General features: G+C 39.1%; 1 protein-coding gene across 4 annotated transcripts in view; it reads left to right on the forward strand.

The window, feature by feature from the left end:
* The window catches only part of PCSK5 (proprotein convertase subtilisin/kexin type 5), a gene marked incomplete at its 3' end in the record, with an annotated part of 420,910 nt that overhangs the window by 262,500 nt on the left and 135,052 nt on the right, over positions 1 to 23,358 (forward strand). For 3 of the 4 annotated variants that reach the window (XM_081103066.1, XM_081103067.1, XM_081103068.1), the window contains exons 15-20: positions 3,329 to 3,431; positions 5,627 to 5,820; positions 7,484 to 7,568; positions 11,199 to 11,296; positions 11,706 to 11,835; positions 12,219 to 12,334. In XM_081103066.1, coding sequence (XP_080959192.1) covers positions 3,329 to 3,431; positions 5,627 to 5,820; positions 7,484 to 7,568; positions 11,199 to 11,296; positions 11,706 to 11,835; positions 12,219 to 12,334 — 726 coding nt within the window. Of the gene's footprint in view, positions 1 to 3,328; positions 3,432 to 5,626; positions 5,821 to 7,483; positions 7,569 to 11,198; positions 11,297 to 11,705; positions 11,836 to 12,218; positions 12,335 to 20,631; positions 21,043 to 23,358 lie in introns of those variants that run through there. The other variant, XM_081103069.1, reaches the window with a different exon arrangement.

Here is a 23,358-nt window from a genome sequence, read left to right on the forward strand (position 1 = left end):
GGACACATATTTAAAGGACAGCATAATTGTCCATCCTATGACTGTACTGTAATGTATTTAATCCATAATCTGGTATGTGTAATTTGCTTAGAGTTTTACTCAAGTTTAAAAAAGGTTTGGATGAATATCATCATTTATCAGTTTGGTTGGTATCTTTAATTGGTTTTTTATAATATAGTTCTGTTCTGAGAATGACTGCATCTTACTGAATCAAAGGGATTAACCAGTTTTAGGGCTTCAATATGTTTTGTCACATTGCCTTCTAGATAAAGATGTACCGGTCTACACTATGACCAGATGTGAGAGTGTTTATTGCACTCATCCTGGGAAAATTGAGTGGATAGAAAAAAAGAATACGATTTTTATAACTTTGACTGCTAGTATATCAAAACATTTTTTGTCTGTACAGGTCCTCAGATAACATCGTTTCGTTCATTACATAACATTGATGAGCTGCTGTAGGAACATTATTTTTATATATATATATATATATATATATATATATATATATATATATATATCTCTTACCTAGCCTGTGGTAAAATTGGGTTCCTTACATGTCATTTTGCTGCAGTTCCAAGAATCTATCAACATTAAGTGAGGATTTAACTGTAGTTCTTCTCTGAATTAAATACAGCTGTCTTTTACCCATTATATTCAAAGTGGCAGCAATTTTCTTACCTATTTATAAGAACTCTTTGTATGTTATTGCCTCTCATACTCTTATTTGCTGAAAACATTTTCTCAATTATCACTTAGTTCGGAAATTTAGTGTCTGTGTTGTGTTTTAAAAAGAAATCTTTTAATTTTATATAGTGTTTTTCTTATTGCTATTTTAGTGGAAAATATTCCATATTTTCTGTCTACTATAGGAAATCTACTGGCTGTTGCATATTTATCATATATCTGACTATTTCTGCTTAACTCTCTTACTAATTTCTCTTACAAATTTATATGTTTTAGAGTTGATTTTTCTGGGGCAATTTAGGTACTATGGCCATATCATCTGCATTTTTTTTCTCCTTCCCAATGTATCTCTGATTCCTGTCTTGTTGCACTGGCTGACCTTTCCGGGATATAATATATAACACAACGTGCAGAGCTTCTTCTAATGAAAGACTGTTGGTAAATAGCAGTTTAGTGTACCTTTACAGGAGAAATATATTTTTCCTGCAACTCTCTGAAGTTCTTTTTTTAGATATTAATCACCTTAAAAGGATATCTTAAATGTATGTGTTTCCTTCTATTCTGAACAGGTAATATCCCAGAGTGAATATTAAGCTTGGATAATTCAGTCCAATTCAGCTAACCAGAGCTAGATTTCGTCTTACTTTGCTTAGAGCTTGTAACATTGCTATGCATATTGTGGCTAGTAAACCATTTTGTATTCTCTGATAGGAGAAAGTATATCCAAAACCATAAATGAAGCATAATAGTAACCTATTGCTATGTGCCTTATGGGATGTTTCCAATTCAAATTTTGGAAATGTTAAAATTCTGAACAGTTATACATACACTGTTGTGGTTTTTTTCATTACCTCCTCAAAATGTCCGCGCTGGCACTTGTGAGAGAACAAAAACAATTATTTCATTATCACCCTGCAACCTAAAATGCTAATTTGCATCTGGGACAGTTTTAAATTATAAAAGAATCAGCACAGCATGTGAACTTACCATGCAGGGCCCTTTGGCACATATAAAGAATAAATGGGTTGTTGTTGTGGGGTTTTTTTTTTTTTGGGGGGGGGAAGGGTGGTAATTATAAAAATCATCTGGTGAATATTTAGGGCCACACGTGACTCCTTTTCTTTGGAGCTGGGATTTTTACCTTTCTAAAGAAGTCAGGCTGGCTAGAGGCACAGATGGCATTAGCACAGCCAGATCCCTATACTGTACATTGAATTCCAGGGAGCGTGGAACCCAGAGCTGGCTGAATAGCAACCCTTACATGGCGGACACACCCTCTTCTTGTGTACCATAGCAGACAGCTAACCTGTCCCAGGTTGGACTGGCTATAGAATTTAATTAAGAGGCCAATTTTAAGGCTTTTAGGAAAATAGAGATTAACCACAAGAGTCACTTGACAGCATTTTTTATCAGAAATGTATTTCAAAATGACTCATTTCCAGTCATCTCTAGTAGGTGACTTACTCTAAGTAGGAGACACAGATAGAAAATCAGGACGTATGTTGATCCCAACTCTTCCAGCTGTCTGCTGCCGGGCAATCCATTGTAACTCTTGGAAAATCTGTTTTCTCACCGGTAAAACGAGGGTGTTGACTACTAGATTTTTCTGAGTCATTCTTCCCCAGTTCTACCATTTCACGTTCCCATGATGGAGTAATTGTAGAACATAGTCTCACAATGATTAAAGGAGGCCACATTTCAACCAGTAAGTCCTTTTGATTAAAATAAAGTTTGGTTTAAAACATTTCTGGCACCACTGACATATAGTTTGTACATTTCAAGCATTATGTTTACTGCTAGTTAAAATCATATGAATTTTCAATAGGAAAGAGCTTGAAGATTATGAGACCAAATGTACCAAAATATAGAGAACAAGGAAAAAGGGTGTTAGTTCAGTAGAGCAAAATGTCTAACTGTCCCTCATCATTAGAACGCTTTTTTCACCAATCACCAAATAGTTCCATCTTTCTGGATTTTTTTTCCTGACTGCATTCTTGATAGTTCTATACTGAAGAATACATAAGAAGAGAGATTGGGAATCTTCATCGCATTTTTAAAAGTAATGTGTACTTTTCTTTTGTTGAGTTGCCCATTGGCCTCTGAGTAGGATGCAATTTTAAATCTATTATCTGTGCCTGAAGTACTTGCTTTATAATCCAGGGTTAGAAACCGGTAAGCTTGTGCCAGGTGCCATAATGCTGTTCCTTGCTAGCTACAGTATCTCAGAGGTATTCTGTGGCTTTAATGCTTGGAAAAGACAGGCAATCTGGCCCAAGCATTGAATAATCACTTTTTTTCTTTTTCTGTAAGTCCAACATTTTTTATCGTTTGCATGTTTAATTGTGATCGGGTTTTTTCCATTTACTACAGTGGCATTGTTCATTTGAATCCTGAAATACTTGTTAGCTCCCACAAGGCAGCCATACGTGCTTTGAAGACCAGGCCATGATTAGGATTTACATTCTTGATACTTGAGGTTTTCCCCCCAAAAGTCTTTGAGCTTACAGTCACTCTGAACATTATTCCTCCTTCTTAAACTTTCACTGTGTAAGAAAAAAATATTTTATACCAAATTCAAGGTAAAGCCAACCTACTTAAAATCATTTTTTTTCTAAATGTTGTTCTAATTTCTTCTGGAAAGGTCCGTGCGACCCTGAGTGCAGTGAGGTCGGCTGCGATGGGCCAGGACCGGACCACTGCAATGACTGTTTGCACTACTACTACAAGCTGAAAAACAACACCAGGTAAGAGAAAAGCCAAGTCACGAGCCCTCAGCATACCCAGGGAGTTGCCACAGGGTCACTGCGGGCCAGGCATTATGGGTTCCCCATCAAGACATAAAAGCACAGAAAATGTGCTGCTGTACAAGCCTGATACCTCCTTGTGTAATTCAAAATGGTGAAACTGATATCGAGTTACAAAGTGCAGAGAAAAAAGAATTGATTCATTTCAAATGGAGTGTTGAGGGAGAACTCTATAGATACCCCAAACCACCAGAAAGATGAAAAGTGATTCTCTGCAGAACCCTGAAGAACACCAACATTTCTAGATGGAGGAAGAGAGGCTTTATTCAATTCGACACATACATGTGGTGAGAATCTACTTGCATCTCAGAGGAGGTATCAAGTCTCCAGAAAAGTTTCACCTAAATGAAAGGCCTTACTTTATTATAACAATTCACTATGTTTCGTTATAGAGCAGCGGTGCTCAACCTGTGGGTCACGACCCCTTTGGTGGTCAAAGGACCCTTTCACAGGGGTCGCCTAAGACCATCCTGCATATCAGATATTTACATTATGATTCATAATAGTAGCAACATTACAGTTATGAAATAGCAACGAAAATAATTTTATGGTTGGGTCACAACACGAGGAACTGTATTTTTTTTATTTTTTTTAAAATTTATTTTATTGATTTTTTACAGAGAGGAAGGGAGAGGGATAGAGAGCTAGAAACATCGATGAGAGAGAAACATCCATCAGCTGCCCCCTGCAAACCCCCCACTGGGGATGCGCCCGCAACCAAGGCACATGCCCCTGATGGGAACCGAACCTGGGACCCTTCAGTCCGCAGGCCAACGCTCTATCCACTGAGCCAAACCGGTCAGGGCGAGGAACTGTATTTAAAGGGCCAGATACAGGCAGGGGTCCTCAAACTACGGCCCGCGGGCCACATGCTGCGGCTTGCCAAAAACATTTGTTTTTTTACTTCAAAATAAGATATGTGCAGTGTGCATAGGAATTTGTTCATAGCTTTTTTTAAAACTATAGTCGGGCCCTCCAAAGGTCTGAGGGACAGTGAACTGGCCCCCTGTTTATAAAGTTTGAGGACCCCTGGGCCAGAAGGTTGAGAACCACTGTTATAGAGCAATCATGCATTGGCCATTTTTTCCCCCCTAATTGGGACCTGTGCTTGATATTAAACAGGAAAGCCAGTATTCACAGTATATTTGTTCAATCAAATAATATTTGCTATTCTCCAGAATACAGATATTATTTGAAATGGAATGATATGTCAGTTCGACTGCCACTATAAAGTAAGTACGAGACAGTGTTCTAGCATTTTCCCTTCATGAAAATGCCAGTGCATAGGCCAAACGGGTGCTTTCCCACATGAACAAATCTTCTGCGTGGCAAAGGTGCTGGTCCCCGCTCCTCACTCTTCTGCTTTGACCCTGGATTCTGCCTCCAGCTCTGCGTCTAAGGGCAGGGCCATGGAACAGTGGTTGTCCCAACAGAGGCCATGACTCACATCCTTGCCACCTCTCCCTCCAGGGAGCTGACTTGTGGCGACTCCACACTCCCGTCACCCCAACAGACACAGACATGTTCCAGTTCCTGTTTCCGTTCTTGCTGGAATTTAAATTCCTCAAAGGAAAGGCCCTGAGCTACTCAGCACCTCTGTTATCTCCTAGACTTGTTAGCAGAATGCCTGCCATTCAATTGGTACTTGGTAAATATTTGTTGAATGAATAAATAAAGCCTTGTCCTTCGATCAGACTTTAAAAAAAAAATAAGTTCCTTGTTTATCATAAGCAACATAAATTTAAATATATTTATATTAAGACAGTAGCATATAACCACCACCACCCACACACAATCCATGTGACAAACCAAAATAAAAGTAACCCCTTGTGAGTGACCTTTATGCACGAAATCATGCTTCCCACATATTTTCCCCTTCAACTCAATGTCATAACCTTCCTTTTGAGACTCAATTTGTAACCATCATCCCCGTTAAAGAGCTAGAACACCTTACCTGGACTTGGTATTGTGTGACTGCATTGCTGCATCAGCACCCTACACAGGAAGACGCTGTAACCCACAGAACTGGGCCCTTGGGCTGTGGTGTTACTCGCCATCATGGTTTTCAAAGGGTTTTGAGACCGAGAACCTGGTCACTGGTGATGCCACCCCTCTTCTCATCGTTCCCCGCGCAGGGTCTGTGTCTCCAGCTGCCCCGCGGGCCACTACCACGCCGACAAGAAGCGGTGCAGGAAGTGTCCTCCCAACTGTGAGTCCTGCTTTGGCAGCCACGGCGACCAGTGCCTGTCCTGCAAACATGGCTACTTCCTGAACGAAGAGACCAACAGCTGCGTCCCTCACTGCCCTGATGGATCATACCAGGACACCAGTGAGTTCATTTCAAATAGCTGGTTTTAGAGAACAAAGGAAAGGTTTTCATTTGAGTGTGAGTGACCTTGGGAGGAATATTCCTCCCTGTCAAATCTAGGCCTTGCTTAATATCAAGCAGGATCTAATCAAATTTGTAAAGAGAACAATTTAGAAGTGTTTTATTAAAAGGCCTGTAACTAAGTGTGTTGGGGGGTCCTCAAGCCCACGCCCAGATTCAGTGACTTAGGCATCCCCACAGGACTCATCACATAGTTGTGCTTATGTGCTCAGTTATGATTAATTACAGCAAAAAAAATACAACGTAAATCAGCAGAGGGAAAAGGTTCAAAGTCCACTGGAAACCAGGCCCAAAAAGTTCTAAGCGTTTTCTCCTAGTGGAGCTACACAGGATACATTTCGTTTCCCCATGGACAACATGAGTGAAATGTACTCCACAAGGGAACCTCCTTGGGACTCTGCGCTGTGGTTGTTATTGGAGTGTGGCCATGAAGGCACCCTCTGCCCCGCCCTTAACCAAAATTCCCAGACTCCTATAAGGAAAGAAGGGGTTCAGTGTGGACCATACTGTTCATACAAACAGTTCAGGCATCTTGACTCACTCTTATCTGTTAGGGTGGTGGAAACCCTCCTGAAATCCATGTTCACAACCTTCTGAGTAGGCTTTCAGAAGACAGTGACCAGGCCTGCTCTTTTCTGCACACTAACCAAAGAAACAGGGTGTGATACCAAAGAATACTTTTCAAACTTTAAAAAACATGACCTTCATGTAAGTGAAGAATGAACGCAGGCCAAGGACTTACTTAATCCATTAATGAGTGAACCTGCAGGGAAACAAATGGGTTCAGAGACTGCCAAGGATTATAGGCCACTAAGAAAGGCAAAATAAAACCCGTTTGCTGAGTTAGAGACAAATGATTTCCGACATGGCCATCAATACAGCTAGAATGTTGGGATTCTTTATTTCAAATGGACATATCATTTGCAAGTTTACCAAACGAAAAAAATCTGTAAATTAGCATGTATTTCACAGAGTTTGGGGACTAATTAACCATCATTCGTAAACAGACAAAACTACATTCTCTAGAGAATTAAATGATCCTTGGGCATACCTTCCTGTTAGTGCTCTGTCGTGGCCCTGAAAAGGGCTGCAGGTATCTTTTGCCTTATTTCTGAGTTCTCCATAATTTGTCTTAACAAGGGTATCACCCCGTGGTGTAGTAGAGTTCATCAGAGTAGTCCTAAAAGATGGGAGTCTGCCATTCCTTTCCCCGGCCGGAGGCATTGCTTTTCAACCTTGACATGGTGGTGTTGCCCAGCTTCGTTAGTGGGATGTTTTTCATTGTTGGAAGTTAGGAAACCCTGCTTGGGAGAGAGAATGTGAAGAGGAGGGGAAAGGCTAATGAACTATGCAACCAAGAATTAAATGGGCTGTAGTTCTCTTATCTGCAAAATGGTAGCTAACTCTAAGGTATTTGTCAGTGCTACAATTCCTACCCTAATTTGCTTTGCTAAAAAGTGATAGCAAATGTTGACTGAGGGCTTTTCCTACAATTTTCTGCTCAAGTCCATGTGTACTACAGCATACATTGGAACATCTCCACATGCTTCTATGGAATCCAATTGACCAACTAATTTATAACCTTTTTGTTGTTTTTTAACAGAGAAAAATATTTGCCGGAAATGCAGTGAAAACTGCAAGACATGTACTGACTCCCACAATTGTACAGAATGTAGGGATGGATTAAGGTAAGAAGGTGAAGGTCTGTATAAGTAACACAGCCCAGGGAGCATCTCAGTATAAATAACCCTTTGCCATCACCCTTGAGTTGACTCCCATTTGCATTATCTCTACCATTATATGTGAAAAATCGGATGCCATCTTGGCAAGGAAGGTTTATACACGAAATAAAATTCTCTTTAGAAAAGATGGTTCTGATACAAGTAAATAAAATGGCCATTTCAGAGGCTTTCTTTGTACTTTTAAACTGGCAGTGCACCAGTCAAGGATTACTGTTTAGGTAATACTGAGTTACATTTAATCCTCCTGATTCATTCCTTTGATGGTCAGAAACGATCCCCTTATTATTTCTCACCATATAGCCAGTCATTCTCTTATCTTAAGAACCTCAGGCTTGGTTCCATTATGCCATTGTCTGCATACAGATTTAACACCTAGAGATATTTTCCTTGAATGGATGACTTGCTCATGGCTAAAGCCAGATACAGCAGGTCCTGGGATAGCTCTGGCTTATATCAATTAGCCTATAGTAAAATTGATTTCGTTATATACATTGTTTTGCTTAAAGTCACAGAACCTTTTGACAACATTAAGAGAGGACTTACTGTAGTTGATAGATTCTGTAGGAGAACAACATGCAGCTCAAGTGAATTAGGTCGTCTCTGGGGTCAAACCATCCTACGTCGAGTGAGGAGCTGGACTCTGGGTTTGCGGGTTTGCACAGCACTAGAATTCTGTTGCACTCAATCCCTTTTTAAATGTTGATGGTATTTCTACTTCCACCTTTGATTAGAGGTGAAATAAGCAGGGTCAGGCAAGTAGTGCTTCACATTAGTAATATTGCAACAGCATTTTTACTTTTCATAAATGCATTCAGTGTTAGTTTGTTTAGCACCTTTCATCTCATGACAGTCTTGACAAATATCAGTCTAGTCAGCCTAATTCCTTTTGGAGAAGGGGCAGATTGGTATAATAAGAAAAAGAAGGAAGACAGATGAGGACTCACCCACCCCTGCTGTTTATCGGCTGTGTGACCTTGGCTGAGTCACTTAGCCACTCTGAGCTTCAATTTTCTCATCTATAAAATGGTGATAACCCCTGTGTTCTGGCTTATGATAAGGATTAACTATGATGACATTTACAAAGCACTTAGTCCAGTATCTGACACATAATTGGTCCATGAGAAACAAAAGATTTTTTAAGATTAAGAAACATAAGCTAACCAGTGCTCTCCAATAGAAATGAGAGCCACATGTTAATTTTAAATGTGCCTGTAGCCACATAAAACGAAATTAAATATTTTCATAAAATCATTTAACATGTAATCAGTATAGAAGACTTTGAGTAAAGATATTTTACTTTTGTTGTTGTACCAAGTCTTAGAAATATGGTATGTATTTTACCCCTAAACCACATCTCAATTCAAGCAATCGTTTTTTAATCTGTATTTAGATTTTATAAAATTTAGTTGAAGTAGCCGAGTTGTTCCATTCCAAACTTACTCAAAATTTTGCCAATAACTAAACTAAGTGCTAATTTGTAAAATTTAGAATTCCATTCCTTAGCCACACTAGGAGCTCCAGTGCTAGAGCAGCGGGAACAGCACAGGTTGAACCTCGCTGGTTCATCACGGACAGAACTCAGGTGTGCAGGACCAGCTCCATTAACCAGGCCATCCCTGAGGCTGGAAGCAGCAGAAAGCGTCAGGGTTCACAGTGCTGCCTCTGTCTCCAGCTGGGTGAATGCCAACCTCAGAGGGAATGTCCTTTACTAGAAAAACTAGGCAGCTTTTAAAACTTGGATACAATTTTTGGTGGTACTGTTTCCTCCCACAAAAAGATCCATTAGATGCATTGTTCTTTTTTCCAGCTCTACGGAAAGGGGAGGAATATTCTTTTAAACATTTTTTAAATCCTCACCTAGGATTTTTTTTAAAATTGATTTTAGAGAGAAACATTAATCGGTTGCCTCCTATACACGTTCCAACCTGGAATCAAACCCACAACCAACCTCTGGGTATACAGGATGATGCTCCAACCAACTGAGCCACCTGGCCAGGGCAGAAGGAATATTCTTTTTAAATGATAGCTCTCTGGCCAATGAGGATATCTGTGAATGGAGAACACTTTCAGTTTGATGCTCTCAGTATTTTCCTTAGGGGCTTCTGAGTTGACCATTTTGCTCAAGACCTGTAAATTTTTGCAGAGTGGCTAAGAACAAACATGGAAAAATATCTCTGCATAAAATACGGAAGGGAATGGATTAAAATGTTAACAGGACCGTTTGGGATTCTTTTTCATCTACTTTGGTTTTTTCCAGATTTGATGGAAATAAATTTTACTTTGTAAAATTAGTATAATACATATACATACAGCAAAATCAAATAAGGTGTGAATTGGAGCAATGTGTGAAGAGTTTAAGAAAAGAGAACCTATTTGACCCTGTTGCTTAGATACACTTCTTCAGTACAGTGGGCCTTGACTTACGAGTGTCCTGACTAACGAGTTTTTCGAGATACGAGCAGTCTCTCGGCTGATTTTTTTGCTTTGAGTTGCGAGCTAAAATTCGGGTTACAAGCCAGCTTCAGATACCCCACCGCTAGTTGGCGCAGCAAACGTCACAGTGAACGCCACAACATCAGCCCAGAATCAGGTGTCTCACTCGTTCACTGTTGATTTGACATACGAGTAATTTGAGTTACAAGCTCCGTCACGGAACGAATTAAACTCGTAAGTCAAGGCCCCACTGTATCCTCTACTTGGTGACACAGGATTACATCTTCTCCCTGGTTCCAGTCACACTTTAGTTATTATGAGTAATGTCTGTATATTGGATAGTGAAAATTCTATTAATTTATTTTGAATTTTCAGAATCTATCTGTAGACTATGAGAAAGACCATGGCTGACAGAATTTATGAGAGTGAAAAAATATAGAGTCCTTATTCAATATTCAACACTAAGTGTGCTAGGTGGAAAAAAGGTGGAACAGATTATCTCTAGAAAAACTAAATATAGTAATATAACTAAGAAAAGTTCAGATGTTTGGGGAAGCAGCAGTATAGGTAGGTAATTGAGCTAAATTATTCATTAGAGTTTAAATCAAGAAATAAAGGCAAAGTATTAAAATTCTGTTGTGGGAGCCAATAAGAACTAAAATCAGAAACACTTAAAAATAAAAAAATCTACTCCTGGGAGTTTAGGTAGGAATGGTTGTGCCCTTTAATTCAATTATAATTCATTTACTGTGTGTTCCTACTGCATTTATAATTACGAAACAACTTTTAAATATATTATGTAGTAGGTCTGGATATCAGGAAATAGACACATTATTAGGTAACGCGATTGTTTTGTCCATAAAATACTTTTTAAAACCTCTGGGTTGTAAGATGTGTCAGCCAGTCTATCAGCTCAGAGGACTGTCCCCAAAGCCTGCAGCACATGATACAGACATCATTATAATACGACACAGAGAGGGGAAAAATGGAAGGCACAAGGGCTAGTTCCGTGCTTTGAAGCTTTGCCAAATCCACAGGTCTTGGCGGGGGGGGGGGGGGGGGGGGGGGGGGGACTGTGTTTGTTACATATGGAATTGGGAGTCATTACCTCATTGCCTTGATCACAGCACTCTATGTCCTCAGCCTGCAGGGATCCCGGTGTTCCATCGCCTGTGAGGACGGACAGTACTTCAACGGCCAGGACTGTCAGCCCTGTCACCGCTTCTGCGCCACCTGTGCTGGTACCTTCTCCCCCAGTCCTTGTGTTTATTCCTCTGGCTCTAGTTTGGCTTTTGTTTGTCTGTTTTTAGCTGTCACTCATGCAGACCACTTGATATATACTTCTCCAGCTGTTACTCTGAAAATATCTCTTCCAATAATCATGCATGTATTCTCATCGAAAGTCAGGCCTCAGCATCCTATCCTCATTGAGAAACCTGAATACCCCAGTAATATCTCCTTCTCTTTCCAAAGATTTGATGCTTTTGGAAAACAGGGGTGTGCTTTTTTCCCAAAGACTGTAAGAAAAAGCAAAAGTATTAAATTATAACTCTTAAAATTATATTAATGGCATTTTCACAAACTGTGGGAGGAGCAGCCCATCATGCAACTGCTTCTGAGGTTTTCTGTTCCCTGTGTCTTGCTTCGAAGGGGCGGGTGCTGATGGGTGCATTAACTGCACGGAGGGCTACTTCATGGAGGATGGGAGATGTGTGCAGAGCTGTAGTATCAGCTATTACTTTGACCACTCTTCGGAGAATGGACACAAATCCTGCAAAAAGTAAGTGAATCTGCCCCTCAAGCCCTGGCATTTGATTACCAGGTTCCTTATCTGACTGCCTTTGTAAATAATATGAAACTTAGAATTATTAATAAAATTTGGTTTGAACATTTACCTATGGAAACTGCCCTGCAGCTTTAAGCCAGTTTATCTTTTATTTATATATATATATAAATTGCCTCAGGAGTACTTTAAAATCACACTGTCCACCTGCTAAGTTTTTCTTTAATGTTGCCAAACCTTAAGATTATTTTAAGAAAAGATTTTTGTGTCATCTTCAAAGAGAGATTAAGTTTAAGGCAATAAGAGATGGATAGTAGTAAATACATCTTTTCCTGTGTCTGATGTGTGAAAGGATGATAAATTCTACATTTGCCCCATAGATGTGACACCAGCTGTTTGACGTGCAATGGTCCAGGGTTCAAGAACTGTACGAGCTGCCCCAGTGGGTATCTCCTAGACTTAGGAATGTGTCAGATGGGAACCATCTGCAAAGACGGTGAGTACAATTGCTCATTTTCATCTTCGGGAAAAAAATGTGATCTTTCTACTTTAAGGCCTAACAATATATTTCCTTAAAGAAACTCTCAGGCATGCATTAGACAGGCTGGGCCTGATAGAGGCTGGCATTCATTCATCTTGAACTTACGCCTTCAGCTGGTTTTGTTTTTGGTTTTGGGGATATTTTTAATTGCAAGAAGGAATAAATCACCTACAATCCCACTGGCTAAGAATCATCAGATAACTTGTTCTAATTAATAAACTTTACTTTTTAAAACTTTAGAGTAGAAAGTTCCCATGTGTCCCCTGAACCTCAAGCACAAACAGAGCCTCCTCCATTATCAATATCCGGCACCAGAGTGGTGCATTTGTTACAGCTGATGAACCTACATTAAAAACATTATCACCCAAAGTTTACATTAGGGTTCACTCTTGGTGTTGTATGTTCTATGGATTTGGACAAATGTATATTGATGTTTAGCTACCATTTAGTATCATACAGGACAGTTTCACTGCCCTAAAAATCTATACTCTGCCTATTCTTCCTTCTCTCCTTACCCCTGGAAACCACTAATATTTTGTTGTTGGTTTCTAAACCGCACCTGAGGATATTTTTCCATTGATTAGAGAGTGGAAGAGAGAGGGAAAGACAGACAGAAACATTGATGTGAGAGAAACACATTAATTGGTTGCCTCCTGCATGCGCCCTGGCCCAGGCTGGGGAGAGCCTACAACCAAGGTACATGCCCTTACCAGAATTGAACCCGGCACCCTTTGGTCTGCAGGCCGACACTCTATCCACTGAGCCAAACTGGCTAGGGCACCACTAATTTTTTTACTCCTCTATAGAGTTTCCACTTTTAGAACGTCATATAGTTGGAATCATATAATATGTAGCCTTTCCAGTTAGTTTTCATGTATTTCTTCCAATCTTTTGCCATATATATATATATATATATATATATATATATATATATATATATGGAATTTTGTACCATGCTTTTTACATTAAGCATTAGACATCAACATAATCCTATGTTTTATGAAACTTCATTATTAATAACAGCATAAGTTCATGTGGAAATGCCAAAGTGTATTGCCACTCTGTTATTTGGCTTGTTTATAATTTTGATATGTAAATAACAATCAAATGGTATCTGAATTGTTCATTAAGTCTGGGTATAAGAATTAATGACAGAACCAGGTAATTTTGGTCCATTTTTCTTTCTTTGCACCAGTGGTTTTCAACCAAAATTCCAGGACCCCAATACCTTCTCGAAAGATTCAGAATGAATTGGTCGTGGGGTTGCATTAGACAGGCCGTGCCTGATAGAGCGCTGGCATTCATTCATCTGATTTTGAGCATGAATATTTTTAGAAGTTTCTCAGTTGTTTCTAATGTATAGCCATGTTTGGGAACTCCTGACAGTTCAGCAAATGCCACCCTATCTAGAAAATGAATAACTTTAAATTATTCTAACGCCAACATTTTGTGAACTCTAGCTCTTAATTCATATTGAGGGGTCCATAAAATTTGTGCCTAAATTTTATGCAGACAATACATATCAGTGATGCAGAAATTATTTTGAACCATTATTGTTCTAAGCATCTTTGTATTGTTATGGAAATAGAGAAATAAAACAAGTATGTATTTGGAACAGTCTTACCTGGCAAGATCATTCCCCTGGGTTGATTCTCTGTCTTCCTTTGAATGGCTCTCTTTTAGAAATTGACAAGGGGCAGAATAGTGCTGTGGACTCAAGAGTCAGAATGCTGTTGTTCGTATTTGGGATCCATACCTTGGGCAGGTTGTGAATTTGTATGGGCCTCAATTCCCTCATCTGTAAAAAATGAGGATATATTGCTGACCTCGTATGGTTATTCCACAACTATTAGGAATCTCAAAAAGACTTCACAAAGAGCTGGGCACGCAATGGCACTGACAGGACATCATTTATGGTCTCGTTTCCATGGAGCATCATAGGTGACTACATTTTCATAGTTTTTCTGATGTATAAAGGGTCTGGCAGGGACAGGCCAGACCCACTCAGACTCTGTGTCCAAGTTTTTTTTTTTTTGACCAGAGTGATTCTCACCACACAACTCTGGGGTGAGAGGATTGGGGGATGGCATCCCCAGGACCACGTAAGTATCACTTTTTAATTACCGACAAGTGCTCTTAAGAGAGGGTTCCCCTATATCTGAATATGACCTGAATTTTCGTAAGTTTTTAACTTGAAAACAGAGGAAGATTTTTAAAGTGATTGACCCAGGACATCTACTGTGGCTTGAAATTTTCACTCATAGCACTTGGTACCAGTCACTTCAAGGTTTGTGATGCTTTAACTACTTTCATAAACCATGATAAGCATGGGATAAGTTATGCCAAGTGGCACTTTGGTGTATCAGGATTGTGGGAAGTAGTGGAAAAGGAACAATAATTTGTAATGAGTCCATTTTCAGGTCAAAGAAAGAGTATTAAGATGGCAGAGTAAACACTGTGCTTCCATCCACAACCACATCAAAATCACAACTAAATTATAGAACAGCCATCACTGAGAACCACTTGGAGATTAGTTAAACTGAATTGCTATCCTATCTAATAAAAGAGTAATATGAAAATTAGCTGTCACTCCATCACAAACATGGTGGCACCCAGTCCCCTCAGCCCCACCACTGAAGTGTCCAGGCCTGTCACCTGGCCAGGCAGGTAGCGGGGGCAAGCGGCAAGGCACAATCCGCCCATCCGGCGGCCGATCCAGCCTCGCCACTCCGTCGCCGATGGAGTGTCCCGAGGCAGCAGAGACAGGAGGCAGCGGAGAAGGGTGGGCTTTGCTCCCTTCTCTCGGGCCGCAGGAAGCCCTATTCTTACAGGAATCTTCCTGCAATGGGCCTCTAGTAACAGTATATAAAGAAGAAGCCACGTCGAGACTGGTAGGAGAGGTAGAGAGAAAAAATGGGCAGGTCCCACACTCAGCATGGCTGCTATGAACCAGGATGTATATCTTGGCTTCAGAGGTCCACCCTGAGGAGCGAGGAGTCCCAGGGCACTAGTGCCAGGAAGAGAAGTTCCCATGACATCTGGCTGTGAAAACCAGTAGGGATTGTATCCAAGAAAGACAACAGGCTGCTAGAAACCTAGGTGCTACAGATCTCAAAGGGCCTAAGCACAGACTTAGTAGCTCACAAACACTTGCATTGAGCTCCACTGCAGAGGTAGCTCTATCCAAGGATGGAAATGCTGGCAGATGCTGTTGAGCACCACCCCCCCCCCAACCCAGGCTCAAGAGGGTGCCAAATCTGAACTCTCCATTAACCTAGATAACAGTCTGTCCTACCCTGGTGATTCCATGAAACCCCATTCAACTCGCACACCCAGATGGAACCTCTTTCAGCAGCTTTTCTACAAAAGCAGTCTGACTGGATTGCACTGCAGACTTTCCTAAAAAATTTCAAAGGTCCATAAATCACAAAGCAGCAGCAGCTAGCCACGACTTGCCCTCTTCCTCTGGCTAAGCAGCCCCAAGCACCTCCAAGGCCAGCACAGGCAGTAACCACGTGCAGATCACTTTGTAGTTCCTACCAGGTGGCCCCAGGCCAGGCATAGGCAGTGACTGAAGTTGGTCTATATACCAAAGCCTCACCCAAGAGGCCCTAGAACCAATATAACCAGTGGCCAGCCTCAGATCACACTAGAGCAACACCCAACCAGCTCCTCAAAAGACATTTCCAAAGGGCAGACAGGGTGGGCACCAGAGCCCACTAAAGCAACTCCCTCTCCATAGGATCAGCCCACACACAACAACTTGTCAGTGTAATCATGGCCAATCCTCACAGACATTCAGCCTGAGGGCCAATCCCACCCACTGATGTGCCAACAGCAGCAATCAAGGCTCAACTATACACAAAACCTAAACAAAGGGAACCAGGCTCAGGTAAGCAGGAGACTGTGCCTCACAGAACACCTACTACATAAGGCCACCCTGCCAGGACTGGAAGAAGTAGCAGATCTACATAATATGTAGAAATAAACACGTGGGGGCAGCCAAAATGAGGAAACAGAGAAACATTCCCAAATGCAAAACGGGATATAACTCCAGAAAAATAACTAAACAAAATGGAAGCAATCTACCAGAAACAGAGTACCAAACACTAGTTATAAGGATGCTCAATGAATTTAGGGGATGAATTCAGTAAGAACTTCCACAAAGAAATTTAAACCACAAAAAGAGCCTTTCTGAAATGAAGAATACATCAGAGGGAATCAACTGATTAGATGAAGCAGAGAATCAAATCAATAACTTGGAAGACAAGGTAGCATAAAACACCCAGTCAGAAAAGCAGAAAGAAAAAGAGGCTTTTAAAAAATGAGGATAGTTTAAGGGGCCTCTGGGACATCAAGCATACCAACATTTGCATCATATGGGGTACTAAGAGGAGATAGAGCAAGGGATTGAAAACATCCCTAACTTGGTGAGGAAAATGGACATACAAGTCCAGAAAGCACAGAGACTCCCAAACAATTACATGCTGAAGAAATGGATACATTTCCAGAAACAAACTCTTCTAACACCAAATCAAGAACATAAAATTGTAACAGACCAATTACTACTACTAACTAAATTCATCAGTAATAAAAATTAAAATTAAAAAACTCCCAACAAACTAAAATCCTATACCAGATAGTTTCACAGGCTAATTTTACCAAGCGTTTAAAGAATTAATATCTATTCTTCTCAAACTACTTCAAAAAACTGAAGAGGAGGAAAGACGACCATACTCATTTTACAAGGCTGTCATTGTCCTAATTCCAAAACCAGACATAGGCCAATTTCCCTGGTGAACACAGATGCAAAAATTCTCAACCAAATATAAGCAAACCAAATTCAGCAACACAATAAGAAGATGAGACGCTATAATCAAGTGGTTTTTATCCCTGGGATGTAAGATTGGTTTAATATCCACAAATATATTAACATGATACACCATACAAACAAAATGAAGGATAAAAATTATATCAGTGGATTCTAAAAAAGCAAAGTGGGGATAGAGGGAATATGTACCTTAACATAATAAAGGTCATATACTAGTATGACAAACCTGAAAGCTGCTTTTTTAAGATCAAGAATAAGACAAGAATGTCCACTTTCACCACTTTAATCCATCATAGTATTGGAAGTCATCGCCACAGCAAATCAAAAAGAAACAAAAGGTATCCAAAATTGTCATTATTTGCAGAGGACATGACACTGCATAGAACCCTAAGAAAACCATTATAGCTAGCACAATATCAAATTAATATTCAGAAATGTTACATTTTTGCACTCCAATAACAAACTATCAGAAAGAAAAATTAAGAAAGTCCCATTTACACTTGCATCAGAAAGAATAAAAATACTTAGGAGTAATTTAACCAAGGAAATAAAAGACCTGTCCTCAAAAAGCATAACACATTGAAGAAAGAAATTGGAAATACAAGTAAATGGAAGCTTACATACCATGCTCATGGATAGAAAGAATTAACACTGTAAAAATGTCCATACTACCCAAAGCAATCTATAGATTCAATGCAATCCTTATCAAAACACTGGTGGCATTTTTCACAGGAAAAAATAATCCTAAAATTTATACGGAACTACGAAAGACCCCAAATAGCCACAGCAATCATGAGAAAGACAATGTTGGAGTTATAGTATTGTTTCATATCAAGGAGCATATGGCTATATTAATTAAAACATCACAGTACCGGCATAAAAACAGACACATAAAGCAATGGAACATAATAGAGAGAGAAACCCACAACTACATAATCAATTAATCTATGACAAAGGAAGCAAGAATATACAATGGGGTAAAGACAGTCTCTTGAGTAAATGGTGTTGGGAAAACTGGGCAGACACATGCAAGAGAATGAAACTGGATCACGCTCTTACATCATACACAAGAATAAACTCAATATGGATTAAAGACTTAAATGTAAGATCCCAAACCATTAAACTCCTAGAAGAAAACATAGACAAGAAAGTCTTTGATACTGCTCTTAGTAACTTTTTTTTTTTTTTTACATATCTCCTCCGGTAAAGGAAACTAAAGAAAAAATAAATGGGACTACACCAAACTAAAGAGGTTTTACACAGTGAAGGAAACTATCAAAACACGAACAGACAACCTACTGATTGGTAGAATATATTTGCCAATGACACATCTGATAAGGGGTTAATATTTTTAAAAATCTGAGGAAAAAATGGGTAGAGGACTGAATAGACATTTCTCCAAAAAGGACCTACAGATGGCCAATAGACATATGAAAAGATGCTCAACATCAGTAATCATCAGGAAAATGCAAATAAAAACCACAGTGAGATACTACCTCACACCTGTCAGAATGACTATTATCAATAAGTGAACAAACAATAGGTGTTGGCGAATATGTGGAGAAAAGGGAACCCTTGTGCACTGTTGGTATGATTGTATATTGGTGCAGCCACTATGGAAAATATTATGGAAGTTCCTCAAAAAGTTAAAAACAAAACCCAGTAATTCCACCTCTGGGTATTTATCTGAAGATATCCAGAACACTAATTCAAAAAGATATGTGCACCTCTATTAACTGCAGAACTATTTATAATAGCTAAGATAAGGAAGCAAGTTAGATATCCACTGACAGACAAATGGATAAAGAAGATGTGGTATACACACACACATACTAGTATACAATATATACAATATATTACTCAGCCATAAAAAAGAATGAAATCTTGCCATTTGCAACAACATGGATGGGCCTAGTCCTAGAGGGTATTATGAAGTGAAAGAAGGCAGACTGTGAAAGACAAATACCATATCTCATTTATATATGAAATCTAAATAAACAAAGGAACAAACAAAACAAAACAAATTCATAGCTACAGAAAACAAATTGATAGTTGCAAGTTGGGAGGGTTTTGGGGATGGGTGAAATGGTAAAGGGATTTATTGGTACAAATTGGCAGCTATACCAGTAAAATAGTCACAGGAATGTAAGGTACAACATAGGGGATTTAGTCAATAATATTGTAATAATTATGCATGGTGTCAGGTGGGTACTAGACTTATTAGGGTGATCACTTTGTAAAGTCTATAAATGTCTAATCACTATGTTATACACCTGAAACTAATATAATACTGTATGTCCACTGTAATTGAAAATAAAAAAGCAAGGGAATGATGATCATAATTTTAGAGAGTTTATTTATAGAAATGAAGAAGGAATATAAGCACATGACAGATCCAAGAAAATCAGAAATACTCTTATTCTGAAAGGGGATGGGTTCATGCATGGTGAAAATATTATTATGCTTTCTTATATATTTTGTGTCTCAGATATTACAATTATAAAGACCATTAAATTTGTAAAGGGGGGGGGAGCAAAAAAAGAGTATTAATGGCTCACCGGGCTTTCCATTTTTCAAATCACATGGCAACTGCATTTAGGGATGTGCTATTTATTCTTTTTCAACTGTCATATTTCAGTGATTCTAAGACACCTCTTTTACATTTTATCATCTCTGAAATCAGATGCATCTTATAATTCATGGCAGCTTACAACTGCTTTTGACCCAGCAGGTTGATGTGATACAGTTGTCATTGACTGAATATAGTCACAGAGATGTCTAGTCAAGTGAGGCACATGGTTACTACTTCTTATGTTGAATTTAATTACAGCTCAAAATTGCTTCTAAAAATTAAACTGCTTTTCAGAATTCAAAGGAAGAGTTATTGCACAGAAACCAAACAGCATGCTATATAAGTTTAGCAAATACTTCCAATAGGCATAAAATTGCAAATACTTCCAAATAGCATAAAACTGGTAAGTGAATATTGTGTCATCATTTAATGAGAAGCATTTTTGTCTTGCTAGTAATTAACAGCGATGCATCTTAAATCTGGTGTCTTAGAGTCCGTGAAATATCATATAAATGACTCTTACTCTCTGTTCTAGGTAATTCTAAAAATAAAACTCCTTGCTTATGTTATTGATTTCTAATTTATTCTTTTTTCTAATCTTTTTTTCCTTTCACAAATGGATACCAATCACATTTACCGTTGGACTGCAATTATCTCTCCTTGAAAAACAATGCTGTTGATTGAAATCACTGTGGGTGGACCAAATTTCCTCCTTGTTGACTGCTCCTGAATGATCTCTTCCAATCCCACAATCTGCCTCTCTGGCCAATCAAAACCTTCTTCCGTGTGTGTACATCATGCTGCTCTCGTCCTCAACTCCCCCCCTCTCTCGCTGACTTCCTGGAAAAGCAACGGAAGAGTCCTGGGCGGAAGGAGGCTTCTGTATGCTAGTGAAAAAGAACAATCTGTGCCAGCGGAAGGTTCTCCAACAACTTTGCTGCAAAACATGTACATTCCAAGGCTGAGCTTCCATCCTAGATTTCTTTGTTCCTGTAGACTTATTGATTACTCCGTATTATTATTAAAAAGAAAAAAAAAGCAAAAAAAAACCAAAAAAAAAGCAAGCCACCTCTCTCTTTCTTGCTTTCTTTTTTTTTCTCTCTCTCTCTCTCAATCTGTGCAGGGAGATGGTGAACTGTTTTGTCAGAACTTAAACGGGAAAAAAAATAATAAACCTACAACAAGCCTACCTTTTATAACTGGGTGTTTAGTGCTAAACAGCCAGAACCACAGAGACAGTATTGTATGACCAAAGCATTTGATGCCAAAATTTGACGTTAAAGTAATGATTTGATTTCCTGCCCTGGTTTTGAAGGTCCATTTTTTTTTTCCTTTTGCGTTTACTTGTTTCCCCTTTGAGACGCCTAAAAATACCTTTCAAAAAAGTCACAAGAGTAGACATAGATCAACATGAAACAAAACGCTCTTACGTTAGTCATTTTTCATGCTCGAGTCCATCACTGGTGGAAATGGCAGGAAACTGGACCTCCTGGGCATTAGACCATCCTACAGAGTTGTGCTCAGAGTCGTTTGTCTTCATTTTTTGCAGCTGAACATTGATACTTTCCACACATAAATTACTTCATGCATTATGTGGTTTTGGCATTGTACTCACTTGATAAGTCTGTTCCACTGGTTTCATCAGATAGACTTGCTGCTACTGGCTTATCCATTGTAGACTGGGTGATTTTACACACAGCTAGTCAAGTGGGATTGCACCGCATAGTCAGATTGGTGATGGACAGCATGCAAAGTTACACAAAACAGCTGAGACTGATCCAGCTCCCCCAAATCCCACGTGTTCACTGTAGGCCCTGCACAATCTCTTGGTGCTATCTAGCCATTATCCCCATAGCATTTTTCGAAAGGCCACCGTAAATTCCATTTGTTGTGGTGGGAAGCATTTTGGATGTGATGCAGGAAATTTCTTCCTGGAGTCAAAAGTTTCTAAAAGTTCCTGTATTTTTTAAGAAATAGAATTGATTTAAATAGTATTTAAGCTCGTGCCCAAGTTGGCTGGGCAGCATTTTTCAATGGTGCTTATTAGACGTTTCTTCATCTTCTCACTTTCAGAAAATAAAACTGGAAATTGAATATGGGCGGCATGATTGTACCCTCCTGGTTCTGCTATTTCCTTTATCTTCTGTCCCTCTATAACTGTTCTATGATACACCTGAATACTGAATGTCATTGTGAGATCCACTGTTTTCTTGGATATATCTTCGCTGATTTTCTATGACTTCCTAAACACATCCTGGAATCTAGCAGACTGAATTATGCGAAAACTGTTTTTGGATCAGTGGTCAGAAATTTGGAAGCCTGATAGATCATTTTACCACTTCTGAGTTTCTGTTTAGGAGAGGATAGACTGATATCAAGTTTCCTCATTTTTCATATCAAAGCTCCATTGGTGACCTCATTTGCTCTGGGAGTGACCAGCCATCTTACAGACTTTGTTTTTATTTACAAGATGTCACTGGCCTCACAGATGAGAAGAGGAATGATATCAATATAGATTCTCCTAGGAAGGAGCTGGGAAGTGGATGCTAAGATCCTCATCTAAGGGACAAGTTAGTTAAAGACCTACCTTGAAAATATTCATTCCTAGACATCAAACTTAACATCCAACCTAAGGTGTATAATAACTAAATAGTCTAATGACCTTCTTAGTATTGTAGTATACTGAGTCACATGTTGATTCACAAGTGACTAGGGAATTAAGTGATGTGCTGAGCAGTTTTTCTCTTCATAACAATGCAGGCCCTTCTGACCTGAAGAAAGTTATTCCTGGTTATGGCATCTAGTCTTATATTTAAAGGCACAATCTTTAAATGGACAAATGTAAGCGCAACCTAAGCAAGGTCAAGCAGATGGGAAAATCAGATTTGCCTGCAAAGGAATACATGTAATTGAACCATCCAATAGTATTGGGGGCACAAAAGTTACTATGATAGGAAAGAGAAAAATGATGTCTGTGTTCTTAAACAAATAACTATCACTATGACAGCCAAATTCATTGGGGTCCACCAAAGTGTGTTCTGTTTCCCACTGACCATGCAAGCGCACATCGTGGAAATACTGGTTTAACTACTAGTGTGTTACTGCCTCGTTTATCTACAGAATATTATTAACTAGAACATAATGCTTTCAAAATTTAAGTTAATGTTATATATTATGTATAAATATATATATTCATAATGAGATATATGTAATGGATAGTACAAAGTTTGGAGACTTAACAAATGCTCTAATCTTCTAGAGACAAAAGCCCTATCTTCTGTTCTCTTTTGCCTTTTTATTTTCAGTTAGTGACCCATTGTTAAATCTAAATCCACTTTTACTGAAAAATACTGTACATGTGTAAAATGTTCAGTTGTTTTTTTGTAAAATATAGTAGAATGGTTGTAATTGATACTGGCCAAAATCAATGTTATTCCATATTTTATTTTTTCTATTAAATTAACCTAAGTTCCTGTTTATTTGATCTGTGCATACCCATGTGTAAACATCTCTGAAAGGGTGAGGTAATGAGAGACCGCTCTGTTCCCACATAGAAGCTGAATATGAAGAAAAGGG

Source organism: Myotis nattereri (genome assembly GCF_964212035.1).
Source record: "Myotis nattereri genome assembly, chromosome: 12".
NCBI classification, from domain to species: domain Eukaryota; kingdom Metazoa; phylum Chordata; class Mammalia; order Chiroptera; family Vespertilionidae; genus Myotis; species Myotis nattereri.